Source organism: Chamaea fasciata, unplaced genomic scaffold (genome assembly GCF_029207755.1).
Source record: "Chamaea fasciata isolate MVZ Bird 193981 ecotype frontalis unplaced genomic scaffold, bChaFas1.0.hap1 SCAF_4, whole genome shotgun sequence".
Lineage (NCBI taxonomy): Eukaryota > Metazoa > Chordata > Aves > Passeriformes > Sylviidae > Chamaea > Chamaea fasciata.
In genome coordinates, this window is record NW_027094089.1 from 1,099,695 (window position 1) to 1,125,133 (window position 25,439).

General features: G+C 45.4%; 1 protein-coding gene across 3 annotated transcripts in view; it reads left to right on the forward strand.

Moving 5' to 3' along the window:
- MYO5B (myosin VB) overlaps positions 1–25,439 on the forward strand; it is a 148,011-nt gene that overhangs the window by 97,797 nt on the left and 24,775 nt on the right. For all 3 annotated transcript variants that reach the window (XM_066180696.1, XM_066180694.1, XM_066180695.1), the window contains exons 19-27: positions 847–1,058; positions 3,302–3,458; positions 6,191–6,430; positions 10,547–10,786; positions 15,397–15,481; positions 16,851–16,999; positions 17,763–17,879; positions 19,365–19,502; positions 20,906–20,968. In XM_066180696.1, coding sequence (XP_066036793.1) covers positions 847–1,058; positions 3,302–3,458; positions 6,191–6,430; positions 10,547–10,786; positions 15,397–15,481; positions 16,851–16,999; positions 17,763–17,879; positions 19,365–19,502; positions 20,906–20,968 — 1,401 coding nt within the window. The remainder of the gene's footprint in view (positions 1–846; positions 1,059–3,301; positions 3,459–6,190; positions 6,431–10,546; positions 10,787–15,396; positions 15,482–16,850; positions 17,000–17,762; positions 17,880–19,364; positions 19,503–20,905; positions 20,969–25,439) is intronic.

The window sequence follows — 25,439 nt, forward strand, 5'->3', positions numbered from 1 at the left end:
TGATCTCTTGTTTTCCTGTGGGATTTTGAGGAATTTGCCCAGTTGGGCTCCTCCTTTTGGTTTTTGCATCCAGTGTTACCTGGATGTTGGCTGTTACCTCTGTTGGCTGCAGAGCCTTTTGCAGAACAAGTGTGACTTTTTAGATCTAAAAATTAATCTTCTTGAGAAAGAAATATTTTACATGAAGTGCTCTGGTGTTGCATTTCTAGACTGGTCTAGTGGAGGGCATCCCTCTGCCCATGGCAGAGAGGTTGGATATACGTGAGCTTTCGGGTCCCTTCCAACTGAAACAATTTTGTGATTCTGTGATTTCTTTATTTGCAGAAAAACCAACAAATAACAAAAAATCCCAAACCCCTAAAACAAACAAACAAAAAAAAAACCCCAACCAAACAAAAAAATACCCCAAACAAAAACCCAACCAAATAAACCCCAGCACCATAAAACCCCAAAACCCAACAGCAACAACAGAACCCCCCGCCAAAACCAACCAAGCGAAAAAACCCACAAAACACCCAACCCAAAACCCCTTCAAAATTTGTGTAGATATTTGGAGTTTTAAGACTGAATCCTAGTGCTGCATTCCTTAGTGGGTGTATAGATGCTCAAGTGTAGTAAGTCTAGTAGGTGTAATGATGTCTAATAATGTCTAATAAGTCTAATAATGTAATGCGTCTAATAAAATCTTCATTGCCCAATTAAGAACAGATGTGAGTTGATAAATTTGATTCAAAGCGCTGTTTTTACTGTGTATCTGCTGATCAACTTAGACTGAAAACAAAAAGAGAAAAAAAAAAGTAATGTTTGCCCTCAATTAAATGTAGTTTCCTTTATGCTTTTGAAAAGGATCCAGACAAGTTCCAGTTTGGCCGTACCAAGATCTTTTTCCGTGCAGGCCAGGTGGCATATCTGGAGAAGCTGCGGGCAGACAAGTTCCGAGCTGCCACCATCATGATCCAGAAGACGGTGCGGGGCTGGCTGCAGAGAGCCAAGTACCGGCGGCTGAGACAAGCCACCCTCACCCTGCAGCGCCACGTCCGCGGGCACCTGGCACGCAGGTGGGTCCTGGGCAGCCTCAGGGGGGCCAGCTGGGAAGCCAGGTGTGAAAACACCTCTGGCCACCTGTGTTTTCACTCTGTTGCATCTTCTAAGAGCTTAAATTGGAGGGTTTCATTTGAGGAACTTTGAAGATGCTCTGCTTGCTTGAAAGCAAGATGCGTAATGTGCGTGTGGGTAACACTGTGGTATTTAGCCCAGACACTCTGGGCTAAATTCAGGACTTATTTCTGGCCCCTCTCTCCAGTTTTATTTAGGGGCAAGAGGTCAAAATTCTTTGCCTCAAACTGGTTTCATATTTACATTGGTTTAATTTCTAGGTGCTGGGCCAGGGTCATACCATAGACAATCTGGTTATAATGAGATGACTATAGTGCTCTGAAGGATTTAGGTGAAAGTGTTTCACAGAACTAATATTTTCCTGGGACAAGCCTCCTTCACCCTGCAGTGCCACGGGCACGGGCACCTGGCACACCTGGGCAGCCTCAGAGGGGCCAGCTGGGAAGCCAGGTGTGAAAACACCTCTGGCCACTGTGTTTCCAGTCTGTTGCAACTTCTAGAACTTAAACTTGGGGGTTTCGTATGAGGAGCTTTGAAGATGCTCTGCTTGCTTGAAAGCAAGACGGGAAATATGCATGTGGGTAATACTGTGGTGAGAGTTTCTGGGATAAATTCGGGACTTGCTTCTGGCCTCTCTTTCCAGTTTTATTTAGGGGCAAGAGGTCAAAATTCTTTGCCTCAAACTGGTTTCATATTTACATTGGTTTAATTTCTAGGTGCTGGGCCAGGGTCATACCATAGACAATCTGGTTATAATGAGATGACTATAGTGCTCTGAGGGATTTATGTGAAAGTGTTTCACAGAACTAATATTTTCCTGGGACTGTCTTTGGTAAAGGGCACTTAGATCAGCCAGGGAAGAGCTGCCTAGTTGGTATGCACTCCTCCCCTGCAGGGACCAGGTTTGTGTCTCTGTGATGTCCAGGGGGAGTTCTCAGGGTTGATTGGCTGTATCCTTTGTAATGAGGAAAATCACTCCAAATCACTGGCAGGAGGGCTGTGTACAGTAGAGATTAACAGAGCCCAGCGTTAACTCTTTCTGTGCAGGAACCTCAAGCTCCCTCATGTCTGTGGCTTGCTGGGGTTTCTGTAGGTAACACTGCTGGTGGCAGCTGTGGGGTGGGTGTGAGGGAGCAGCGAAGCAATGGAACAGCATCCCAACACACTCTCCAGCTTCCTTCTTGTGGCCCTTCTTCAGGTGAGACAATCAGCAGAAGAACATCAGAGATGCTAGCTGAATTTGTGGTGTTGTTTGTGGTTGTGAAAGGGGTTGGTGTCGGGGAAAACCAGCTGCTGCAGAGTTTCTTCTACGTAATTTTTCAGTTTTCCTCTTTGTGCAGGATTTGTAGGGTTGGATGGCGTCTGAGTAACTGCTGTCTCTTTTTGGAGACAGCCCATCCCTTATCCTCTTCAGGAAGCCCTGGCTCTGTGGGTCCTAATAAGAAGCTATTTGCCTCCATCAAAGGAATATATAAACTAATCCGATGTGGCTCTTAGTGTTGGTGCGCTTTTCACAAAATAAAAGAAGTGGATCAAATTTCTGTATAATGCCGCATGCTGAGAGCAATAAATGAATCATAAATTCAGCAAAACAAGCTAATTATCAAATTAAATTGAGGGTTTATGGGCATTTATTAACCAGTGTAACAGCAAATTGAACATGAGTTCAGCTGGAGAATGGGAGCAACGTGGTGCAGAGTTGACCACATCCCTCATTATTTACTGTCTGTGAATTGCTCGAGGCTCTGCTCAGGAATGTTGCCAAAGCAGTGCACACCAGTTTAAATGTCAAATCAATTTGCTGCTGTTTTCACTGAGTCAGTAGATACCCTGTGTGACATGTGCTTTTTATAGTCAGGGAAGTAATGGAGCCAACCTGGGCGCTGATTGGCGCAAGGACGCGTGGCAGAGAGTTCAAACCAAGGAAAACCTGGGGAATTACTTGGGTTTAATGCTGTTTGGGAACAATGAGGGGTGTTGACCTGTGGTTCCAGTGCTCCTGGGTTCCATGGCTGCTGTCTCATGTCATGGAGCCTTTCTTAGCCCAGCTGTTGGAGTGGTCTTTCCTGAATGCCATCAAGCCACACTGGACAAAAGGTTTTCCTCTCCCCCTGTTTTAAAACTTACTGCATCAGAAAGAAGTGGAGTTTATTTTCCCTGCTTACCCTCCTCCTGTGCATTTCAGGCTTTTTGAGCGCCTGAGGAGGACGAGGGCTGCCGTCATCCTGCAGAGGCAGTACCGGATGCTGCGGATGCGCCGGGCTTTCCTGAGGGTCCGCAACGCCACCCTCACCATCCAGGCTTTTGCTCGGGGCATGTTTGTCAGGAGGATTTACCACCAGGTACACGTCCAGGAGGGTCTTTGCATGAGGAAGGAACCTTTTTGTTTACTTCTGCAATGTGTTTTTTTGCGGCTGCGTTGATGTTTGTGAAGCTGACAGCCCCCAGCGTTGCTGGAGAATGGACGGCGAGGGCTTTGCTATTTAAAGCTGTGCAAGCAAAGAAACATTTTGGCAGCAGCACCTCAGCAAAGCAGCTAAATGGAGTTAGTCTCCGTGATGCCAGGAGGCCTTGTGGAGATGGGGAAATGTCATTTGATCTAACCTGTGCTCTGCTGAAACCTCCTTGTCCCACTGAGTGTATGTCGGAGCTGCATGCAGGGGTTGTTCCCAGTAGGGTAGGAAGACGAGGAGGGTCTGTCACAGAAGGCAGCAAGTAATTTATTGGTAGAAACAGCTCTTTAAATAGGTCTCTCCTTTAGCTTTCTGTGTTAAACCAGGAGCCAGACACAAAAGATACAGAGTTTCATGACAGCATGGCAGATAGATATCAGATCTGTGAGAAATCATTGAATCCATGGGTGGTTTGGGTGTAAGGGACCTTGAAGATCCCCTCATTCCACCCCTGCCCTGGCAGGAACACCTGCCACTGTCCCAGGGTGCTCCAAGCCCCGTCCAGCCTGGCCTTGGACACTGCCAGGGATGCAGGGGCAGCCACAGCTGCTCTGGGCACCCTGTGCCAGGGCCTCCCCACCCTCACACCCACCAATTCCTTCCCCAGATCCCATCTGGCCCTGCCCTCTGGCACTGGGAAGCCACTGCCTGTGTCCTGTCCCTGTCCTCAGCCCCTCTCCAGCTACTCTCTGTCAGGAGACTGAGAACAGGAGAATCTTCTGTCCACTCCTCAGACCCAGCACTGTGTTGGTAGTTACCTAAATTGCTGCCTAACTGGCTTGTGGAGCTACTCCAAGAAGTGAGAGGCATTATGAGGGAAAAGCCTGTTCCTGGAAATAATTGAAGTTACTTGGATACCTGGTGTTCTCCCAGAGAGACCAGGGTTGTCCTTTGAGACCCAGGAGCTGGTGACAGGGAATTTGTGCTGCCACTGCTTTTTCAGCATCTGTTTTTCAAATGGAAGCTTGTGCAGGGGAGGCAGCTGGTCCATCAGTTTAACTCTCTGAGATTCAAGGCCACCCAGATCTCAACAAAGTGAATAAGTTGGCTGAAGGTCTGACCTCTCTGATCTGAACACCCTTAATCTCTGGTGCACCTGGGTATAGGTTTTTGATATAGGTTCCAGTGCATGTTCAGCAACAGATGCAGGGCTGTGGGTGATGATCTGTGGGATGAGGGAATGCCCAGTTCCCACCTAAAAATTTTGCTGTAAAGCTGAAATAAGTCTTCAAGGCAGTGCAGTGGGGTCTCTTCTTCCTCTTTGGGCATCCCTAGCTTTCCCCATTTATGAATGCCAAGGCTGGATACATACAAAGCTCATTTCACGGTCATTCTTTCTGCATCCTAAATTCAAATAATCCCTTTATTCTGAGTTAAAATTTGCAACTGCAAAGAATGCCTTAGGGTGAAACAAAATATTTGTGAGAGAAGCTGATAGGATAACCTTTTTCTGAAACAGCCCAAACTAATAACAATAAAATGTCATGTGATCTTCAAATTCTCCTGTTTATTTCCTTAGCAGACTGAAGCATAAGGAAGCTATTAACAGCATGCTGTTTGTATCTCTAAAATGTCAGCCTTCAGTTTTAGACGACAAAATTGAACTGCCACGGACTGACAAGACAGCTGTAAATTTTGGGGAAGAAATTCAGTGCAAACATGCCAGAAATCTCATGAAAACAGATAAAAATTACTAGGAATTGAATTGTGCTAGAGAGCTGGCTGCAGACCGTAGTGAAAGGACTCATGGTTTTATTTGAAGGTTATCCACATGATATGAAATCCCATCAGGACAGCATTTATCTGCAGTAATACCATAATGCAGAGGTGGAACACAGGAAAAAAAAAATCTACAGATCTGTTCTGATGTGGGTGATGTCTGCTGCTGAGGGGACAGTAAGTTCATTGCTAGGTGTGGGTGTGTCTGACTTTATGCTGGAGCTGTGGCTCTGGTGGATCTCAGTATTATTCTGTGGTCCACGAGGTCACACTGGAGCCCAGATGTCACCTGCTCCCACCAAGTCCTCACAACCAGGATCGTGTTCCCTCATGTCACTGGCCAAGCAGGTCTTTGCTTTGAGAGCAAGCAGGCTCCTAGGAGAGGTCTGGATGTGCCCTGCCCGCCTCAGTGGAGAACAGTGCCTGGAGAAGCCTCCACGAGCAGGGTTGGGAGATCTGCCCATGAAAGGGGGTGCAAAACAACAGCCCCCATTTCCAGCCCCTGCATCTACTGGGACATTCCTTGTGGGAGAAACCCTTTCCAAGGCAGTTTGGGAAGTGTTTAATGTTTGTTGCAGCCAAACCAGAGTTGCTGTATACAGGTGAACCTTCCAGGAACGGCCTTAAGCTGAAGGAAAGTAGATTTAGAGAAGATATTGGCAAGGAATTGCTGGCTGTGAGGGTGGAGAGGTCATGGCACAGGGTGCCCAGAGAAGCTGTGGCTGCCCCTGCCTCCCTGGAAGTTCCCAAAGCTGGGCTGGATGGGGCTTGGAGCGGCCTGGTCTGGTGGAAAGTGTCCATGCCCATGCCGCATGACCTTTAAGCTCTTTCCGACCCAAACCGTTCCGTGATTCCACGATTCTGCGCCTTCTCCGCGTTGACCGCCCCCCCGTGTTTTGCAGATGCTGACGGAGCACAAGGCCATCGTCCTGCAGAGGTACGCCCGGGGCTGGCTGGCCCGCGCGCGGTTCCGCCGCGCCCGGGCCGCCGCCGTGGTGCTGCAGTGCCACTGGCGCCGCCTCAGGGCCCGCCGCCAGCTCCAGGCCCTGCGCATCGAGGCGCGCTCGGCGCAGCACCTCAAGAAGCTCAACATCGGCATGGAGAACAAGGTGGTGCAGCTGCAGAGGAAGGTGGACGAGCAGGTGAGTGCCGGGGACAGGCCTGGCCCGGCTTTGTGCCTTTCCGTGTTGTCTGGGAAGGGCCGTGGTGGTGGTGGTGGTGGTGATGTCACAGCTGGCTCGGGGAGCTGCACAAGCCGCGCCGGAATTGTTGTGGGGACTGCCCAGCAGGGCTTGGAGCAGGAAGGTTGAACGGCGGGTTTGGAAGGTGTTGCTTGAAAACCCAGGCCAGATCCACGTGGGATCCAATGTCCCAGGTTTGGAGCCGAATTGCCCCCGCTGTGTTTTCTGCTCTCTGAGTGCTGAGTGCGCAGAGTGTCTGCTACCACTGGTGCTATGAATCGTGTGTCTTGGGAGTCACATTCCCTGGAAGATAAACAGCAGTTTGGATAAATACTTTGAGAACGTTTGTGTTACTAGGCACAACGACTCTCCAGGAGAAAGGGGTGGGTGGGATGGTGTGATGTGACAGACCCCTTTGTGGGGTGACTTGATGACCTTGCAGTGACTTTGATCACGGGGGTGTTTTCATCAGTAGCCATTTGCCATTAATAAGCTGCGGAATAACGGTTTGATTTTACACACGTAGCAGAATAATTTTTTTCACCTACTAATGTGTGCAAATCACTCCGTTAAATACCTTCTGTGTTGCTGTACGAGGAAGTGAGGGCTCATTGTAAGAAATGCTGAGTGGGACCTAGTTGTATTGACTAATATCAACAAGGAAATTCATATCCACTGAATTTTTACAGGTAGGAGAACATTCTCTTCAGTCAGGATTACCCCTTGTTTGTAGCACCAGTTTTTGATAATTCCAGTTTATCATTCTTAGATGCTGTCAGGGACACTTGTCCATCCCACACAGCTCCCTTGCCACCTGTAATGTCCCCATCCCAGTATGACACAAGCATTCCTGTGCTGGAGGAGATGACAAATGGCTCTGTGTTGTCTCACATGGTGCAGAGTCAGGGCACACAGGGGGTTGCATTGCTGCGGCCACCCTCACTGCAGTGTTAATTGCCTGCAGTGTATTAATTGCACCGCAACAGGGTCCAACTTTCAGACCCTGGTGTTTAATTTTAAAATGCGTTTTCCATACTTAGATTTTGCTGATAGTAGCTCAGGAGTGGAAAAGTCTCAGAAGAAGGTTTGATGTGACCTTTCATCCAGGAGGTATTTTGGTGGAATTGAATAGGATGAGTCATTCCAGGTCCAGGTGTTTTGGGCTGAAGTCGTGCAAGGAGTGTGAACATCATTGTTGGATCTGCTGAGCTGCTGGACTTGACACTGGAACTTCAGTAGTATTTTTTAGTTTTTATTTTTCCCTATTTCCTTTCTGGGGGAAGTGTTGCAGTGGAAGGCAGTGGAACAATTAAGGAAAAAAAAAACAAAACCCCAATATTTGGTTAGCATTGACTTTCCTGTCATGGGTTATGAAATCAGCAGAAGGATCTGCTTTAGGGAAGGAGTCATGGAGAGCTTTTAACCAGGCAGAAATAATGGCCTTGAGCTCATCTTGCTCTCCCTCAGTCTTGCCATTTTGTTGGAATTTCTTTGATGCTTTCTGTGTAGCTGTTGCAGGAAAGAATTCCTGCTCTGGATTACACGTGGTGGTCTGTCCAGTGAGCTGAATTTAACCATCCTTCCAGGGCTGCCAGGTTTCCCTGGGATGCTTTGGAAGTGCTAATGAGCACCGTTCCAGTAGATTTTCTTTTCAGTACACTGAATCTTTTTTTTTCCGGCACAGTGCGTTTGCAGTATCATGGTTTCCCTGAAGGATCTTGCTTTCAGTCCTTTCTAATCTATAAACACAACCTTTGAAAATACCAATTAACTTTCCGAGAAAAAAAAAAGTATGTAGCAGGTAACCTGGAGAGCTGCAGTTGTATCCTTTCTTGAGTAGCTGTGGAAGAAAACGTTTCTATTTCTGCTACTTTAGCTCATGCATGAGTAGAGATGCAATCCTCCGTGTGCCCCTAAGGAAGAGATCTTTCTTTGAAAACATTAAAACCTATTATTGTACATCAGCCTCAGCTCAGATGCACTGGCATCTGTAACAGGAATCCTTTAATTACGTTTTTTAATCAGGTGAGGGATTTTTTGCACACAGAAGAGAGATTTTGATCTATTTTGCTACAAAACATACTCATTGGAGCACTTTCTTTTCTATTGACTTTGGACCAATTCCTCCTTTTTTTTTCCCCCCCCCTCTGGCTTTTTTTTTCCTTCAATTTATTTTCTTTAAATCTGTTGGCTGGAATTGCCTGAGATACTTATAAGGCATGTGCCTAATTTCGTATTGGATGTTTATGCAGCCAATATTTAGACACACTGTGAGCTCTCTACACTGTCCCTGCTGGCAGTACTATCTCCGTGAGCATTATTGTGAATAAAACTAGTCTGGGGAACAAGCTGATGAATTTGTTACGTCTGCCTTTGGTAGCAAAATAAACTAGGTTTTTTCACAGAGCCTGGGTTGAAACCAGGACTGAGTTTCAACCAGGTTGAAACTCAGATCTAAAGGGCTGGATAATGATTGAAAATAAATCAAGTTCAATAGGGTCTGTTGAGCAATCTCTGATTGCAGTGGGGAGTAACACAGTAAATGGTCTCTCATGTCTCTAGCTGTTAATAAAAAACCTCAGAGACATTCCTGTGTATTTATCTTGTATTTTCATGAAAATCTCAGTTGGGTGGTGTGTAAAACCATGTACACAGAGTTATGAAAATGCTTTTTTTTGGAAATGACTTTAGAGTCACTGCTCTGGAGGCAGCCTGGGACACCTGGGGCTGTTCAGCTGCACAAGAGAAGGCTCCAGGGAGAGCTCCCAGCCCCTGCCAGGGCCTCAAGGGGCTCCAGGAGAGCTGCACAGGGACTGGGGAGGAGGCCTGCAGGGACAGGACACGGGCAATGGCTTCCCAGTGCCAGAGGGCAGGGCCAGATGGGATCTGGGGAAGGAATTGCTGCTGTAAGGATGAGGGCTGTGGCTGCCCCTGCATCCCTGGCAGTGTCCCAGGCCAGGCTGGACAGGGCTTGGATCCGCCTGGGCTAGTGGAAGGTGTCCCTGCCCGTGGCACGGTGGCACTGGATGGGCTATAATGTCCCTTCCAGCTCAAATCATTCTAGGATTCTGTGAAATGCCTTTGGTCATGCAGAAATTATAATTTCCTAATACGATACGAATGCTGAATTTTGATGTTCATTAATAATTCATTGCTGGACAGCAAAGGAAAGAAACGTTAATATGCCTCATTTACTTGTTTTTCCATTTGTGATGTGTCTTTATCTTGCTTCAGAGCACTGAGATGCAGTGAGAGGGGGTGCTTTGGGAGGTCACCTTAAGAGGGGCCAGAAGGATCAGCAGAGCAAACTTTAAAAACCAGAATGCATTTTAAGTTTCAAAATGGTTCTTCTGGTATCAAGATTATCTACCCAGTGTCAGCACAGCTTATGTAGCAGCCTCTTGATGAAGCTCTTGGTCTTTGGCCTGGAGATGTCTAATAATGATGATGTTTTATTAGTTACAATGCAGCGCCCATTGACTTTGATTTGAAGCCCAAAACTCAGCTAAGTCTGATGAATTTTCACTTCTCAAAACTGGGGAGCAAATCACTGCTAAGTGCTTAGAAAGGATGACTGAGCTGGCACAGGCCTTAAAACTGGAGGTTTGGGAGCTCCTTGTGCTTGAGGCTCCAATTCTGCATTGTCACTCCAGGTTTCTGCAGGCATGGGATTCAGGAATAGAAGGGTAGACTTCAAAAGGAATACTACAAACCCCCCCCAAAATTGCAAACCAATCACATTTAGCAATACTATTTGGAAGCTGTAGTAAAAGTGTAGTATTTTGGTTCGGTTGCCAGTTGCTACCGAGAGTTGTTTGCCTTTGCTCAGAGTGGTATCAGCATAATACCGATGTGACAAATGCTTCAGTAATCGTTGCCAAAATATTATTGAGCTTTTTTCACAGTTTAGAAATGGCTTTTAGCTTTATGAGCTTCATTAGCATTTGCGTGGAAGCATTTGTTGTTGGGGGTCTGTCACCCACCAGGCTTGAGGATTTGAGTGGTTACTTCTGTAGCACATCACTGCATGCATTGATGTCACTTGTGCTCTTCTTCTCTTTGGGATGCTGGCTGCAGAACAAGGAGAACAAGCTTCTGAACGAGCAGCTGTCCATGCTGACATCAGCCCACTCCTCCGAGGTGGAGAAGCTGAAGAAGGAGCTGCAGCAGTACCAGCAGAGCCGGCGGGGTGATGGCAACCAGCTCCTCAGCCTGCAGGAGGAGGTGGAGCGGCTGCGGATGGAGCTGGAGAGAGCTCACGGGGAGAGGGAGGTCATGGAGGACAGCCACGGCAAGGAGAGGGACCTGCTGAGGAAGGTACATCTGTCTGTCTGTCTGTCTGTCTGTCTGTCTGCCTCAGGCTGTCTTCCTGCAGCTGGCCAGACTGCTGGAAGCTCGCTCTTCACAACTCTGGAGGGGAGTGTCTGTTCTTTGATTATTATTTCCGTTGCTGAATGCCCCTAGGATTTACCTTCAGCCAGCTCACGGGGCAGCAGGGACAGGTGGACGTCCCTGCAGGGGCAGTGGCTGCCTTGTGTCAGGGCACCCCGCCCTGATGCCTTTTGTGCTGCCAACCATGAGGGAACACCCCAAACGCAAACACATCTGGAAATCAGGGTGCCTAGTAACCGTGAATATCATGGAATCGCAGAGTTGTAAAGGTTGGAAAAGACCTGCCAAATCACCAGGTCCAACCATCAGCCCAGCACCACGGTGTTCAGCACTAAACCATGTCCTCAAGTGCCACATCCCTGTGGTTTTTGAAAACTTCCAGGGATGGTGACTCCTCCACTGCCCGGAGCAGTCTGTTCAATGCTTTACAAGCCTTTCAGTGAGAAAAGTTTCCCTAATATCCAATCTAAACCTGCCCTGGCACAACTTGGAGCTGCTTTTCTTGTCGTAAGATTCACGTGTATGCCAGAGCTTCATGTGTATACAGTGATTCCTTATGGTGTGTAATGCAAATTACTGGAGAGGGCTGTCACAGATGCTGCAAATATTAGGGAGATGTAAATATTGGTCACCTGTGTGTGGACCAACCTCCCCCCCGACACAAAGCAGATTTATTTTTTTTCTTCCTCCTTCATGCAAACCCATGGAATATCCTGGTTTGGAAGGGAACCACAAGGACAATCAAGTGCAGCTCCTGTGCTTTATCCCTTGGGGTGCCAGTGGTCCAACACTGCCACCATTGTACAAGAAGACATTCTAGTGAGAGAAAGAGACTTCAGGGTATAGAGTTTGTTTTGCAAATAGCAAAGATGGACCTTTTGCCCCCAATTTGTTTGCTGATCAGATTAATTCTGAGTAACACTCGTTCTCTTAACCTGAGGCACTGAGATGAGAGTTCAGTTTCCTTCTGCAAATGCTTGTGGCTGCTCAAGTTAAAACCATGATACCTCTTCTGCACCAGAAATTGAATTGAATTAAATCCTGCTGTTGGAAAGAATTTAGGGCTTTTCTACTCAATAAATTGCAAATAAAAAGCTGTTTTGCAGCTGTCACTCTAGAACAGTACTTGGTGTGTGACAACCTGAAGATGAGTCGCTTTTGGAAATTTAAAAAAAAAAAAAAAAGAGCCTGGAATTAGCTGTGTTATTATTACAGTGGTAGAATAGTCTTAGGAGGCTCTTCTAGGAGTGCACTTCACACAGCACCACTGCTGTGGCCAACCTCCCCTCAAGGCTGAGCCCTCAGGAGGTGGGTTTGGCTGAGAAGCTGTGGTGAAGGACTGTGGCCAGGGTGATTTACCCTGAACCTCTGGCATGACTGAAATGTTCTTTTGGGCGTGCTTCTCAAAGAGGTGAACAGTCTGTCCTTGGCTGGACTGAGAGAGCTGCCAGGTGATCCTTGTACCTGTGGTGCACCCACACAGGGACATGTGAAACCAGTGATTTCCTTTTAAAATCACAAGGTTCTTTTTTGGTGCAGGGCTCTGTTCATTAGCTGGGTGCAGCAGAGGCTTCTAGGGCCTGAAAGGATGCTTGATTTTAAAGGTGGTGCAGCTGGGGATAAACTGTGTCTCTGTTCTTGATTGCAAATCCCCTTTGAGCACTTGGATGGAAGGTTGGCTTAATGACTGAAGAAATGCTTTAAAAAGCATGAAAACAAAGCAGAAGCTTTCCCTTGTTGTAAAAGTGCCTACAGCAGAGCAAATACTGTGCATTTCACCATGAAAATAGACGGCTTAATTACAAAACATTTCTAATGAGCAGTGCGGGCTCCCATTTCTGGCATTAGCTTTGCGCTGCTCCCTTCTGTTCCTTGTAAGTGGGAAGATGGAGAGGACCTGCTTCCATCCTGAAAATATTGACTTAGCCAGAACAATTCCCAAGAAAAATTCTGGGAAGCGATTTTTGAGTTGTTCTAATATCTCCTAGAAGCTGGGAGGCGTCATGAAACTAAATTCAGGTGAGAAACAGTTTTCACCTTCAGTATCAAGATGACACCATGGACATGGTTGTAGTGGGACAGATTCCCAAAGACATCTCACTTCTGAGTGGGACTGAGATGAGGCTTTAATTTTTCTGCAGCCCCCTGCAAATCCATGTCAGTTATGATTCAGTTACTGGAAAAAAAGTCCTTTAATCTCTTTGTCATAGCTATGCTCTCCAAGTCCTTAATTTTAAAATAGCTCTTCTTATTTAATTTTGTGATAAAGTTTGAAACACCTGGGAAAGTACCAACAGCCCTTTCTAGGGCTTTTGGTAACACCTAATCTTCTCGCTTGGTGAGCTAGAATAATTCACAGCCTGGCCAGGAATTTCATTAGGAAAGCACCAAATGCCATCATCCTTTCCTTACAAGACCTGGGGCAGGATGGGAAACAGATATCATGAGCAGGTTGTTCCAGGGTAACACTTAGATAAGAGCTGCAGCCATCACCAGTGCTCCCTTCTCGCCATCTTCCACAGAAATCTTTCCAAGCTGGTGCTGTTGCATTTGAAGCACCTCCAGAGATCTGTTTCCTGTGGAAAGATGAGCAGGAGGTACAAAAACTGTCTGTGTCGGTATCAGGGATGGATTTGGTGCTGCTTGGCCATGGTGTAACCTGCTCCCTTTGCCTCTCCCATGTGTAGTGGACCATTCACGTTCCCACTGTACTCAGTCTGGATTAGAAATTTTAAAATCTGGGAATAATTGTTGTGGATTATGTCAAGTCTTTCTCTTCCAAATATCCCTTCAGCACAGTTGAGAATACTCAAGATTTTTGTCCAGTTTTGTTTTCCAACCGTGATATTTTTGGGCAGTGAATTCCTTATCAGCACCCCATTAAAAGTGTTAGTAAAATAATCCCACTGCCTTAATCTTTTCCTGATGGGAGAAACAAGAAGAGTTCCTTGCTGTCCCATCACAGCACAGGTTTTCCTTCCACTCCACCACTCCTGTATCTCTTCTCCAATTTTTTAAGAATTCTTCCTACCTTGAAGACACTAGTGCTGACCTAATGGCAGATGTGATTTATGGTGTAGGAGTGCAGTTGGTTTTGGTACAGAATATTAAAATCTTGGCCCAGTTCACAACATTTAAAACACCAGTAGCTCTGTATACTTAAATTGTGGGTTTTTTCACTTTCTGGTTGTACCTCCAGACTCCAGCCTTCCAGGAGAGGTGCAGACAGATGTAATGCAGATAACTGGAGTAAATTATCAGGGAGAGTAACGAGTGGGGAGGTTTTTCAGTTTGTGCATGGAACAGGACTGATTCAGTTGTGACTCACAAGAAAATATTCACTGTGCTTTTGTCCTCATCATTAGTATGTATCTGGCATAGCCAGTGTTTGATAAAATGCCTTAATTTGAACACGCTTGTGTGGAAGACTGAAATCTGTGCTAGGAATGCATGCCAGCTGGGCTGCCTATAAATTTAATCTAGTGGTGACAGCAAAATTATTACTCTTGGGCTTTGAAAACTCTTATTATGGTGTTTGCAGTGTTGTTTATCGTTGGCGCCTTGAGATCCTTCTGCTGTGTGTAGCCATTTCCTAAGCAGTGGCTACAGGAAGTGAAGGAACAGGCATAGGGAATGACACGTGCTGGGGTGATGTGTGTTCTCCCACCTGACAGCAGCAGGATCATCCTGCTTAGCTGTGGCAGCGTATTTCACTTGACAATGTGATGGTTGTGTGTTTCGAGATAACGCTGTGGAATGCACCAGAATTCAGGAAGCTGAGTAATATTCCGGGATTGGTTGCTCTCAGCATCAGTCCAGCCTTGCAGTTGTGACAAGTAAAAGTAGCATTTTTCAGGATTTAGTTCCTGTTCTCATTATTTTTTACGAGGCAATTGTTGTTAATAATTGCTAAATATGCTGCTGTTGTATTGCCAAGGGCCCTGGTACGTGGCATTCCTCACTGGACCAGTGGTTCTGTAGTTGTGAGAGGCACTGAAGTGACTCATCGTACTACATGGACTGGGGACAATAAAGTTAAAAAAGCCTGACCTATTCACTCAGCTCACATTCACTGTGTCCATCTCAGCTCCTGAAGTGCTACTCCTCTGGGAGCAATCAGCAGATTTATTTCCCCAGCAGCTGTGACTCAGTGCTGTCACTTGAAGACAACGATGAGGCCCATTGAGATGTAAAAATAAACCTCTGATTTGATGACCTGATCACTTGCAAGACCTTTGCTCCTGCAGATCGCGGCCACCAAGTCCTGCTGCTCAGTATTTTGTAAGATTCTGCTGAAAACGTTGATTTAAGGGAGAGGTGCGCTCAGGAAAGGGAAAGTTATTTTGTTGTAGCTGTGCATTTCTCCTGTGCTTCTGCCACTGGTGTACAAAGGATAAGGGGCAAAGCACAGGGGAACAGGTCTTTTAAAGTGCAAAGAGAGGCCGAACAAAGCCCCCCTGTCTCCTGCCAGGTGAAATTAATCCCCGCAGGAGCTCTGCCCTGCAGCCAGAGTAACTCTCTGCCTTGTTCCGTAGCGTATCTCCGACCTGGAAGAAGAAAACACTCTCCTGAAGCAGGAAAAAGAGGAGCTGAACAGCAGGATTCTCTGTCAGTCCGAAGGTAGGAAAAACTGCCTATAGCATCCTCATGCCTCCATTGGACAAGGGATTAATCTTCTCCCCTGAAGCTTGTTTTCCCTGCCTTGAAAAGTGCTAATCTTACCGTGACCCTTTCCTGGTGGCCTTTGTCTCTATTTTGTTGTGCAGGTAGTTCTGTTCATGCTGTCCTGCTGGTGGGTGATAGGCCAGAGGCCAATTTAATTGGTGAAATACAGAATAAAGTTCCTAGCAAGGCTTTTTTAGTTCATTTCATGCAGATGGTGTGGGAGGCAGTGAAGCTGAGGGAGTAGGGAATAGCAGTGTCCCAAGAATGATTAATAAGGGATCCAAGGGGTAGCACACTTCACATTATTGAGCTGTGACGAAGGATTTCTCTAGTGTGACATGAGCCTGTGAGTGTTTTTTAAAAGCACAGACTTAGCTGACAAGTCATACATAGGGGAAGCAACCTATTTCACAAAAGGGACTCTCATGCATGCATTGAGCTTTTCTATTTTTTGTCATCCTTTTCAGCTTTGATTTTGCAGCAGGGTTTACAAAGATCATCATGCTGGGGATGTAACTATCGCTGCTCCATGGTACTTGCGAAGTGTCTTTTACTCCTAGCCTAACGCAAAATAAAGGAATCAACATAACATATTAAGAAGAAACTTGCTGCAAATATTTATTCATCCCTTACAGGATGCTTTTGGAGCATCAAAGATGGGAGAAAGGAAGCGGGGAGGGTTGGTTTGTTGTTCACCCATTTAAAACAACACACGGGCTACATTTGCCTGGTTCCTCAGGAAGAGGAGGGACTGGGTTTGCTTCCAGAGGGGTATTTTCAACAAATAACTGAATTTATTTGGATATAAACTTCTTTGAAGCCCCACAGTCTTGCCACGGTAAATGGCTGATGCTGACATGAGGAAGAGCTGCTGTTGTTGATTTGCTTCTGTGCCAAAGCTGCTGGTGGGGAAGCAGTCAGGGAAGTTTTTATATGCAGCAAGTACCACTTTTCCAACATGAATGTATTTCTGTACTGTGCTGGTCTTTTCTTAAGTGGGTTTATGGCTGGCCTATGGGAATTGGGGCTGCCACAGTTAAATGATGGTTTGTAGGTGCTGGAGACTTCTCTTTAACTCAAGGCAAAGGACTCCTCTGAAAGCAGAAGAGCTCAAGCTGTTTCAAATCTTGAGGAGACAAATCCAGATGATAATAGTCTCTAAATATTAGTGAATGCTTACATGGATTTTAAAGTGTCTTGGCTGAGAGTATGTTGTTCATTAGTTGTTGTTGCACATGTTTACATGACGCTCATTTCTGACCTAAAGTTCATAATTTCTTATTTCTTGTTTCTTTTCTTTTTTTTTTTCCTTCCTAATTTAAAGATGAATTTGCACGAAACACAGTTGAGGAAAATATGCAGATGAAGAAAGAGCTTGAAGAAGAGAGATCTCGTTATCAGAACCTGGTGAAAGAGTATGCAAGTCTGGAGCAGAGATATGACAACTTGAGGGATGAAATTACTATTATTAAGGTAATGAAACTGGAATTATTCTGTTCTCTTGTGCCCTGGACCTGATGTTGGTGCCTGGATAATGTGGCTCACTCACCCCCAAAACATTTATTAGAGCTGCCATTAGTGGGCAGTTTGTGCTTGATATTTCTAAGAATACCTCTCTGCACTGGAGCCAAACCATTTGTGTGCCTTGAAAAAGGAGCTTGGTCCTCCGTGCACTCTGTGAATTGCTTAGAGATGTCTGTGAATCTCAGCAAAAGCTGGCTCGTGCTTGTTCTTGTTTTGCTTTTGTGTCAGTGATGTTCGTATGTAGGTGTTGGGTTAAAAAAAAAACAAACAAAAAACCCTCCAGCAATATGACTTCATAATTTCAAAACCCGAACTCTTTGGGTTCAGCATTGCTAAAGTGTTAGAAAAACTGTTGAAAATCAGAGTGCTGCTGGATTTGATGGAAGGCTGACTGTTTAAAGAGGGTCCTGGAGGGTGCTGTCAGCAGCACAACCTTCAGCTCAGATTTGCATGTTCACACTTACAAGGCATCTGGTGTCATGAAGAGCCTTTAATTCATGCAGAATTTTTAAGCTGAGCGTCTATATCAGTTTTGCACTTTGAAGTGTTAACATGAATTTTAAGGGTAGGGCATAAAAACTTAGAACGTGTAATTCTCTATAAGGTAACTCAAGTATGTAGTCACTATGTAGTTGCTCAAAAGAAGCAACATTTCGAGAGGAATCCTTTAACACTGGGTGCTTCACGTGTCTGCATCATTTCTTGGCAACAGACACCGGGGCACAGGAGAAATCCATCCAACCAGAGCAGCCTGGAGTCTGATTCCAATAACCCATCCATCTGCACCTCTGAGATCGGGGACACCGAGGATGTGATACAGCAGGTGGAGGTACAGTGAACCAGCTGGGAGGGTGTCGTGGTCTGGGTGGTGGGAAAGGTGCTGTGACCTTCCTCGCCAGAAGTGTCTTCAGAAGGACACCACCCTATTCAGCACAGGAACAGGCACTCACAGTGATCAGCTCTTTCGTGATGGCCGCCTTGGCTGCAGGGCCATGATTGCCACTCCAGGAGAAAGAACCACGGGATGAGGTCTTCCAGTCCTCAGGGGCCTTCTTTGTTCAGTGAAGTCCAAAGGAGGAAGAACCCAAGGACCCAAGGGCAGGGATTATATAGTGTAGCCAGGGGGTGGAGTTTTACAACTTGGCCAATAGGGAAAGGAACTGGGAAACGGACCAGTCGAGGGGAGGATCCAAAAAGAGCCAATCAACAGGGGTAAAAACCAGGAACTGGGGAACTAACCGATGGGAAGTAATAAATTAACATAATGTTGCAAAGGCTCATGGGTTTGACACACTTTGCTTGCTGCCACCTAGAGAGAGGATTGTTAAGGAGAGTTCCCAGGGGGAGATTACAGCAGCCTCAATCAGCTTAAAGATGGCATGCTTTCCATGGCCCACTCTATTTGTTTGCAACATCAGTGCTCTCAGAATAATAAAGGATTGTCTTTGGGCCGTACCAGCTTAAAGACTGATGAAAATTCATCACAGCAGTTACACCCAGCACTGATGGATCATGACTGTATCATGAGCCTTCTCCGCAAGGACACCAGAATTCATTGCCCTCTTGCCCCGAGCATTTTCATTCCCATGCATCTTCACAGATGCTTTGCTGGCCAGCACAGCCCCTGTAATCAAATCAACAGCCTCCTAATGCAGAAAAGAGCAGCACAAATTATTCCGTGGCTATCAAGAATCCTGTGGAAAAGGGAAATGGGTTTTTTACTTACATCTGATAGAACAGGCTGCTTTTTAAACTCCGCTTTTCTGACTCAAGAGCACTTGTGGGTGATGAATGTTCTTAGGGTCTGCCACCCCCTGGAAAGACCATGCTTTGTGTAACAATATCATGCCTGCAGAAACCCCTACTTCCCTGTGCTGGCTGCTGTGTTATATTGCTTTAGTATTTCTAAACTGCTCTGAAAGCATTTTCTGAAATCAAAATAATCAGTATTGACTCTGCCTTGATATAAAATACTCCGGGTGAAGGCAGTTAAAAACCCCCCAAAATAAACACTTGACTAAAAGGGACCCAATAGGGCATTTTTTATGTTTTTAGCCCCCTAAGAATATCACCTACTCGTCTGTTGGGCTATTAAGCATTCAGTGATTTCTCAAAAGAAGTCAGGTATTTTACTGACACAAAAAATTGGTGTTTAAAATGTAGATTTGCTCATTGGAAGTACATGTGTTTCTTAGGATGCTCCTGTTCCTGGCTGTGGCTGATGTACAGTCAGGGTGCATCTGGCACTGTGCAGAGTTAAAAAACTTGACACTGAGGTCTTCTCTTTTTTTTCCTCCCTCCTGTTCTTCTCCAGGAAATTGGGATGGAGAAGGCAGCCATGGACATGACCCTCTTCCTAAAGCTGCAGAAGCGAGTGAGGGAGCTCGAGCTGGAGAGGAAGAAGCTGCAAGCCCAGCTGGAGAAAAAGGACCAAGAGAGCAAGAAATCCCAGGCAAGAAGCATTTTTCATGGATACTAATATTTCATATTTGTGGCTGGCTTTCCTTGATTGCCTGAGGCCAAATGATGTAGGAATTTAACTTTGAGAGTGACAAGTTCAACATAAGAGGCTACAAATCCATCTGGAAAATGGAGATAAACCTTTTTTTTTTTGTCAGCTAGGGACAACTGGACAGGAGAACTGCTTTATTTGTTAAAACAAACTGGTTATGTACAACATTGGTTATATACAACTGGTTCGACACAAGCTGGTTATAAACATATATTCAGGGCAGTGTCTTAAGTTTCTTGAAAGCAATGAAATGTAGAATCAGTCAGCCTGGTGCCCTCAGTTTGGTTTTATCATCATCTGTGTGATTTGGGTGGGGTTTTTTTTCCTCAGTAATGATCGTAGAGAGGAATACGCGTTAAAAGTAGTACAGTAAATCAGAACTATCAGGATATCTGTTAGAAGAATGGGTTCTTCATTTCTGTTGAAAGGCAAGGGTATTCTTTTATTGTATTCTTCCTTCCTTGTCAGAAAAACGCCACCAAAACCAAACTTCCTGCAGTTTGAGTTGCTTGCTTGAAAGCAAATTAAAAACATGTGTTTATTTAAAAAATCAAGGTTACTGGCAGCCCAGTGGTAACTCAGGGGACAGGAATCTGTAAGTCTGAAAATACAGCTCTCTAGGCTGTGGTGAGCTCACTTCTGGGATGGGGGGTTTTAATAGCAGATCTCTTGGATGTGCTTTCCCTGCCATCTGTAGCCAAGGTTCTGTGGCTGGTCAGAGGCCAGAGTGTGCTATGAAACAGCAATGCTGTATGCTTGGTGTCCTGAAGCACTGAAGACGCTCTTTTACAAATTGTTGGGCAAATGCCATCCCTCTTGGCTACATATTTGAAATACCTGGGGCTTCTGTTGCTTTGTTTGGGAATTATTTTCGTTATTGCTCTCCAGTGTGAGATCAGTGTACCTTTGAGCAGATGCAGTAAGAGACTCAACAAAATCATCAACAGTAACTATTTACTTGCTTCACTAGATATCCTTATTGATCACCCCTAGCAATTTGCAGGAAACACATGAAACAGGAGACTTCCCCAGCCTCTCATTCCTGCTGCAGGAGGATTAAAAACCTGTTTTCCAACTGCTGTGTTGAAGATTGTTCCCTTAATGATTGTCATTGTTTGAAAGCTGCAGCAAGGCACAGTTGTCAAGATAATAATGAGTGATTAAACCTGTTTCTCCTGGAGTGTCCTCTGCCCCACTGGTGTTGGTGGGATGCTCTCTGATGGCAATTAGTGACATTATTATGGTTGAGCTGGCTGACAGGGCTGAATGCTGATGGAGATGTGCCCGGCTACCCCGTGCTCTGCCTGCTCCTAAACACAAATTTACCTCTTTAATCTGCACAGGTAATTGAAACAAAGACTGAAGTGACTTCGGAACATGAAGATTTTGCATACAACAGCCTGAAGGTGAGTGAGAGGCTTCTGCTTAGTGCTGGAACCTATTGCATGGCTCCAGCAGCCCAAACAAATGGTGTGAACGAGATAATAATCCTGCTGTAATCAACTCTGTTAGAGAGGGCAGTTGCAAAGCTGCTTTCCATCAGCTCCTGGGGCTGGGATTGCTCACAGATGTTTCTCTCTGGGGCAACATCTGTTCTCTGCTGATCTACCTGTCTCTGAGTCATCCGTGGAGGTAACAAACCCACTCATGGTGAAGGGGGCTTTTTCCACAGCAGGTATTCCCTCTGGGGCTTTGTTGGGCTCCCTTTGATGGGGCTCCGCAGGTCTCAGCAGTCAGCTTTGCAGTAAATTGTTGTGGCTGTTTCTTGTTCCAGGCTTCACCTCTGCTTCTTACCCACTTTCTGTGCTGTCCCAAGGTGCCACTCAGGTTAAACTCAGATAAATCTGTGGTGTGATCTGCAGTATAAGTGTGCATCCCCCAGCAGAAGTGCTGGCTGACCGCAGTCATCCTGTTTTTTCTCAGCTATTACCCTACCCTAGAATTTGTCTTTCCCCCAAGCTCTAAATCCTGACAGTTTCTGTCCTCATCACTTTCTCCCTGTGACAATCAGAGCAACTGAAACCTCCTGGGCTCCTACTGCAGCTTCTGTGTGTTCTATCCTCCTGCTCTAACTGTATTCAAACACTTCTGGCCTTGACTGTTTTAGACCAATTCTTAGGTTCTGCATATCCTCAGAAAACTAGTTCCTAGGATAGGGTTAGTTAGGGAAATTTCTTAATGCTGTTTTTTCAATGCAGACCTACCTTTCTGATGTTCCTTCTCTCCCTAGCCCCTTAACAAATATTGCAGTGCAACTGAGAAGTCCAGAGAAACATATGTTTTCCAGAACAACATGGTGCTAAACCATCTGTCAGTAGTAATACCAAATTTTGCTTCTGCATCATCTCCTCAAAAAGATAAAAAAAAAAAGGCAGAAATTAGAGATGGAAAGGATGTCCAACCTTCATTAAGCTCTTATCCTTAGCAGTAGATTTTTATGACAATTAATCAATCCAATTTTATTTTGCTAGCATGATATTGGTGTAGCTCTGGCTAAATGTGCTGTTTGTGATGGAGGGAAACCCCACTGAATTTTCTTAGTACCTCTGCATAGCCCCTTGGAGAAGAAGCATGTCAAGGTCACTGTCCAAGTGTCTTCCAGTTGGTTAAACATACTTGAGGAGGGTTTAAGTTTCTTGACCTTGCAGAGAAAAAGGTGTTGCAGTTTGGAAGGGGAAAACCCAGCAGGTGAGAACCACCTCTTCTTTAAATAGCTTCTGGAGTTCTGACTTCTGTGTGAGTTCACAAACTGTGTTTTCTTCAAGGCTTAACCCTGGAAGTTCAGAGTATTAGTATTAGGAAATACTAACTTTGGATTTTCCTACTTTCTGCATGCTAACATACTAGCATTCATAGTTTTATATATCTAACAAACTTCAAAATACCATTTAATGTTAATACCATTTCATAAGAACAGGTAGCATGTGTTGCTAAAAATGCAGCGTTCTTTAAACTTTAGTCTAAAACAGGTGGAAAATGAACCTTCAGGGATTTCACATTCCCTGTAGGAGTGTTTACCTGAGAAAGAGCACTGAAAAAGAGAGACAAATACATTTCCCCGCTGTTCTCCTCATATCTGAGCATAGGACCCAGCCTGAAGTCTCTGTCTGCAAAGCAGGAGTGACTTACTGCTGATTTTGAGGGCTTCTTTTCCCTCCTTCCCCACTGATAGCTCCTTCTGTGGCTATGACAAAGCTATTCCTCTCTTCTCTCTCTCCTGCCAGTATGTATCTCAAATATTTGTACTAACCTTGGCACCTTTAAGAGATTCTTGTAAATATCTTCAATTTTTGCCAGCTTGAAAAGACTTTATCTTGGGGAAATAGTCTGAGGTGCCTAAAAGCTCACACGCAGGACATTCTTTCTGTGGATGCTCTTGGATGGCTTGTGAGGTGCCAGTTAGTCAGCCATGGATAGGCACACCTTCCACCAGGGTTAAACTCTTAAATTCCAGGCTGCTCCCACCTGGCCTTGGACACTTCCTGGGATCCAGGGGCACCCACAGCTTCTCCGTGCCAGGGCCTCCCCACCCTCACAGCCAGGAATTTTTTTCCTCCTTTCTGATCTAAACCTTCTCTCTTCCAGTTTGGATGAGATGAACTTTAAGGTCCCTTCCAACTCAAGCTATTTCTGCTGTTGGAAGACTCCTTACTTTCATGTCCCATTTCAGACATTTTTGTCACTCACAGCCCCTCAACCAGGGCAATACAAGGTGTGGGTGTTACTGGATGGATGTGCAGGTTTGCTTTCTGCAACCAGCACATGGTCTGATACTTCACAGGTGTCTTCTGCCCTCCAACTTGGTGTCTTGGTGTAATTATTACTGTAATTATTACTGTCACGACACCCATGATGGCAGGGATTTGCCTTGGGAGTTAGTATCTGGTGGGGAGCCTGTTCTTGATGCAGATTCTGATGGAGGGAGGTGAGTGAGGCACAGTGCTCCGTTAGAGAGGCTCATCTGGTTTTTTTTTTTTAGTTTTGTAAGTCCGAAAGGAAATGTGTGAAATTTGAGCTAACAGTGATAAATTTGCAGGCAGAAGTTACCTGTCCTTCGTAATGGATAAATACATTTCTCAGAAAATGCTGTCCCAAAATACACCCAGCCAGATGTTTGGTTAATCATTATCCAGGAATGCAAAACAGGGAGATATGTCTCCCTCAGACACGCCAGTGAAAAATGTGTTTTCCTTGTTTTTTCAAGCTAGGAAAATGGCAGTGGGAATGAAAGCACCAAGAAGCCCTTGCTCTGACTCTGTGTTTCTGAGCAGCCTGTTCTAGTGGAAGCTGTCCCTGCAGCTGGACCAGGTGGCCTTTAAAGGTCCTTCCTAACTCACACATTCTAGGATTCCAAGCAGGAGCATGATGCATAATTCAGTTTCTCGCTCATTGCATAGCTGGGATGCTTGTTTCATCCCTTAGACTTGGCAGCTCATCATAAAATGAGCTGCTTGGAGGATTTAATTTCCTTTTCCTCCAGAGTACCAGAAAAGACAGAGGGAGGGCAAAATCCTGGCATGGCAGTGCTAACCTCTGACTCGGGCAGGCTGACGCTTCCCCCAGCACTGCTCTGTAAGCCCTGTGCTAAAGACTGAAGCTATTTCCATCACCATTAGTGCTTGGGTGCCCCTGTCAGAGCTCTTTAACACTGCATATGTTGGGGCAAGTGTGAATTCAAGTTCAGTGCATCCTGACTGTAAAATTTTTTGTTCAAATTTGTTTGTCAGGTATTTGTCAACTAAATCAGCATGACTGGACCGTGCTGGAGAAAGAGCATTTTTCACTTTGCCAGTAGAAATCTCTTTCCGCATCCACAGCGGTTTTTTTTAGCTTCTGATCTTCCATGGCAAGTGCTGATGCAAAATGGATGTATGAGCTGGGGACATAAGGTGTTTTAACACTGTTCCATGAAATCCGTAAAGAAGTGAGTAGGGAATAAATTTAAGTGTAAATTTTGACAGGAGTGTATGGTAGGGGCTCTTTTAGCAGGGTTATTGGTTGTTGCTTTCTTTCCTGGTCTTCCTGGCTTTGTTTCTAACCAGAGCAGAGCTTGAAATGACCAGTGAGCAGTGTGATTGACCCATGATAAAAAAGAGGGAGAAAGGAATATAAAGAGGGGGAGGAGGAAGGTTGAGAAAGAGGAAAGCAGAGGTCTTACACAGCAAATAAAAAAACTCACAGAGGAGTTATTTTAGTAGAAAAGCAAGTAACTGCTGTCACGACCAGTGAGGGGTGATGCTTCACCACGTAGCAGGAAGAGTTTAACCCAGTTTGCTATCGATTCCCACCATGCACACACTTCCAACTCCTCCTTTAAACACCAGTTAGAGAAAATCCCATGTCTCATGTACTCCCTCTGCCGTGCTTAATGTGGAGGAATTGGTAGATCTAAGGCATTTCTTATCCTTTTAGTTTTTTCATGACAGATGGTATAAAGTACCTGAATATGCCCCATTACTGATGATGTTTGTTCAGCTAGGAGCATGCTGCCCAGATGCCAGATCAGCTATTCTGTTCACACCTCTGCTGTGATAAGCCATGCTATTTATAATTTGTAAGGATTTATAATTACAGCACCCGTTTCCTATGGAAACGGGGTTTACACAGCTGTGCTAACTACACTCTGTGTAAATTGTATAAATTGCCTGCATCCCCCCAGCCATTTTTGGATTCATTAGCTTGACTCAGCCCAAGCTGATAATGAAGCAGATATCCCAGAGATAAGAGGGGTTGTGAAAGGAAGCTGTGGAAAGACTCAGTAAGCACCAGAGAGATGAGACACGTGGGTGGCAGTGGGGAATGATCTTGTGCTATTGCAGACGCTGGAGAATCCACATGGATGGAGGTTAGTCTCTGGGAAAGAGCTGACCCCACATC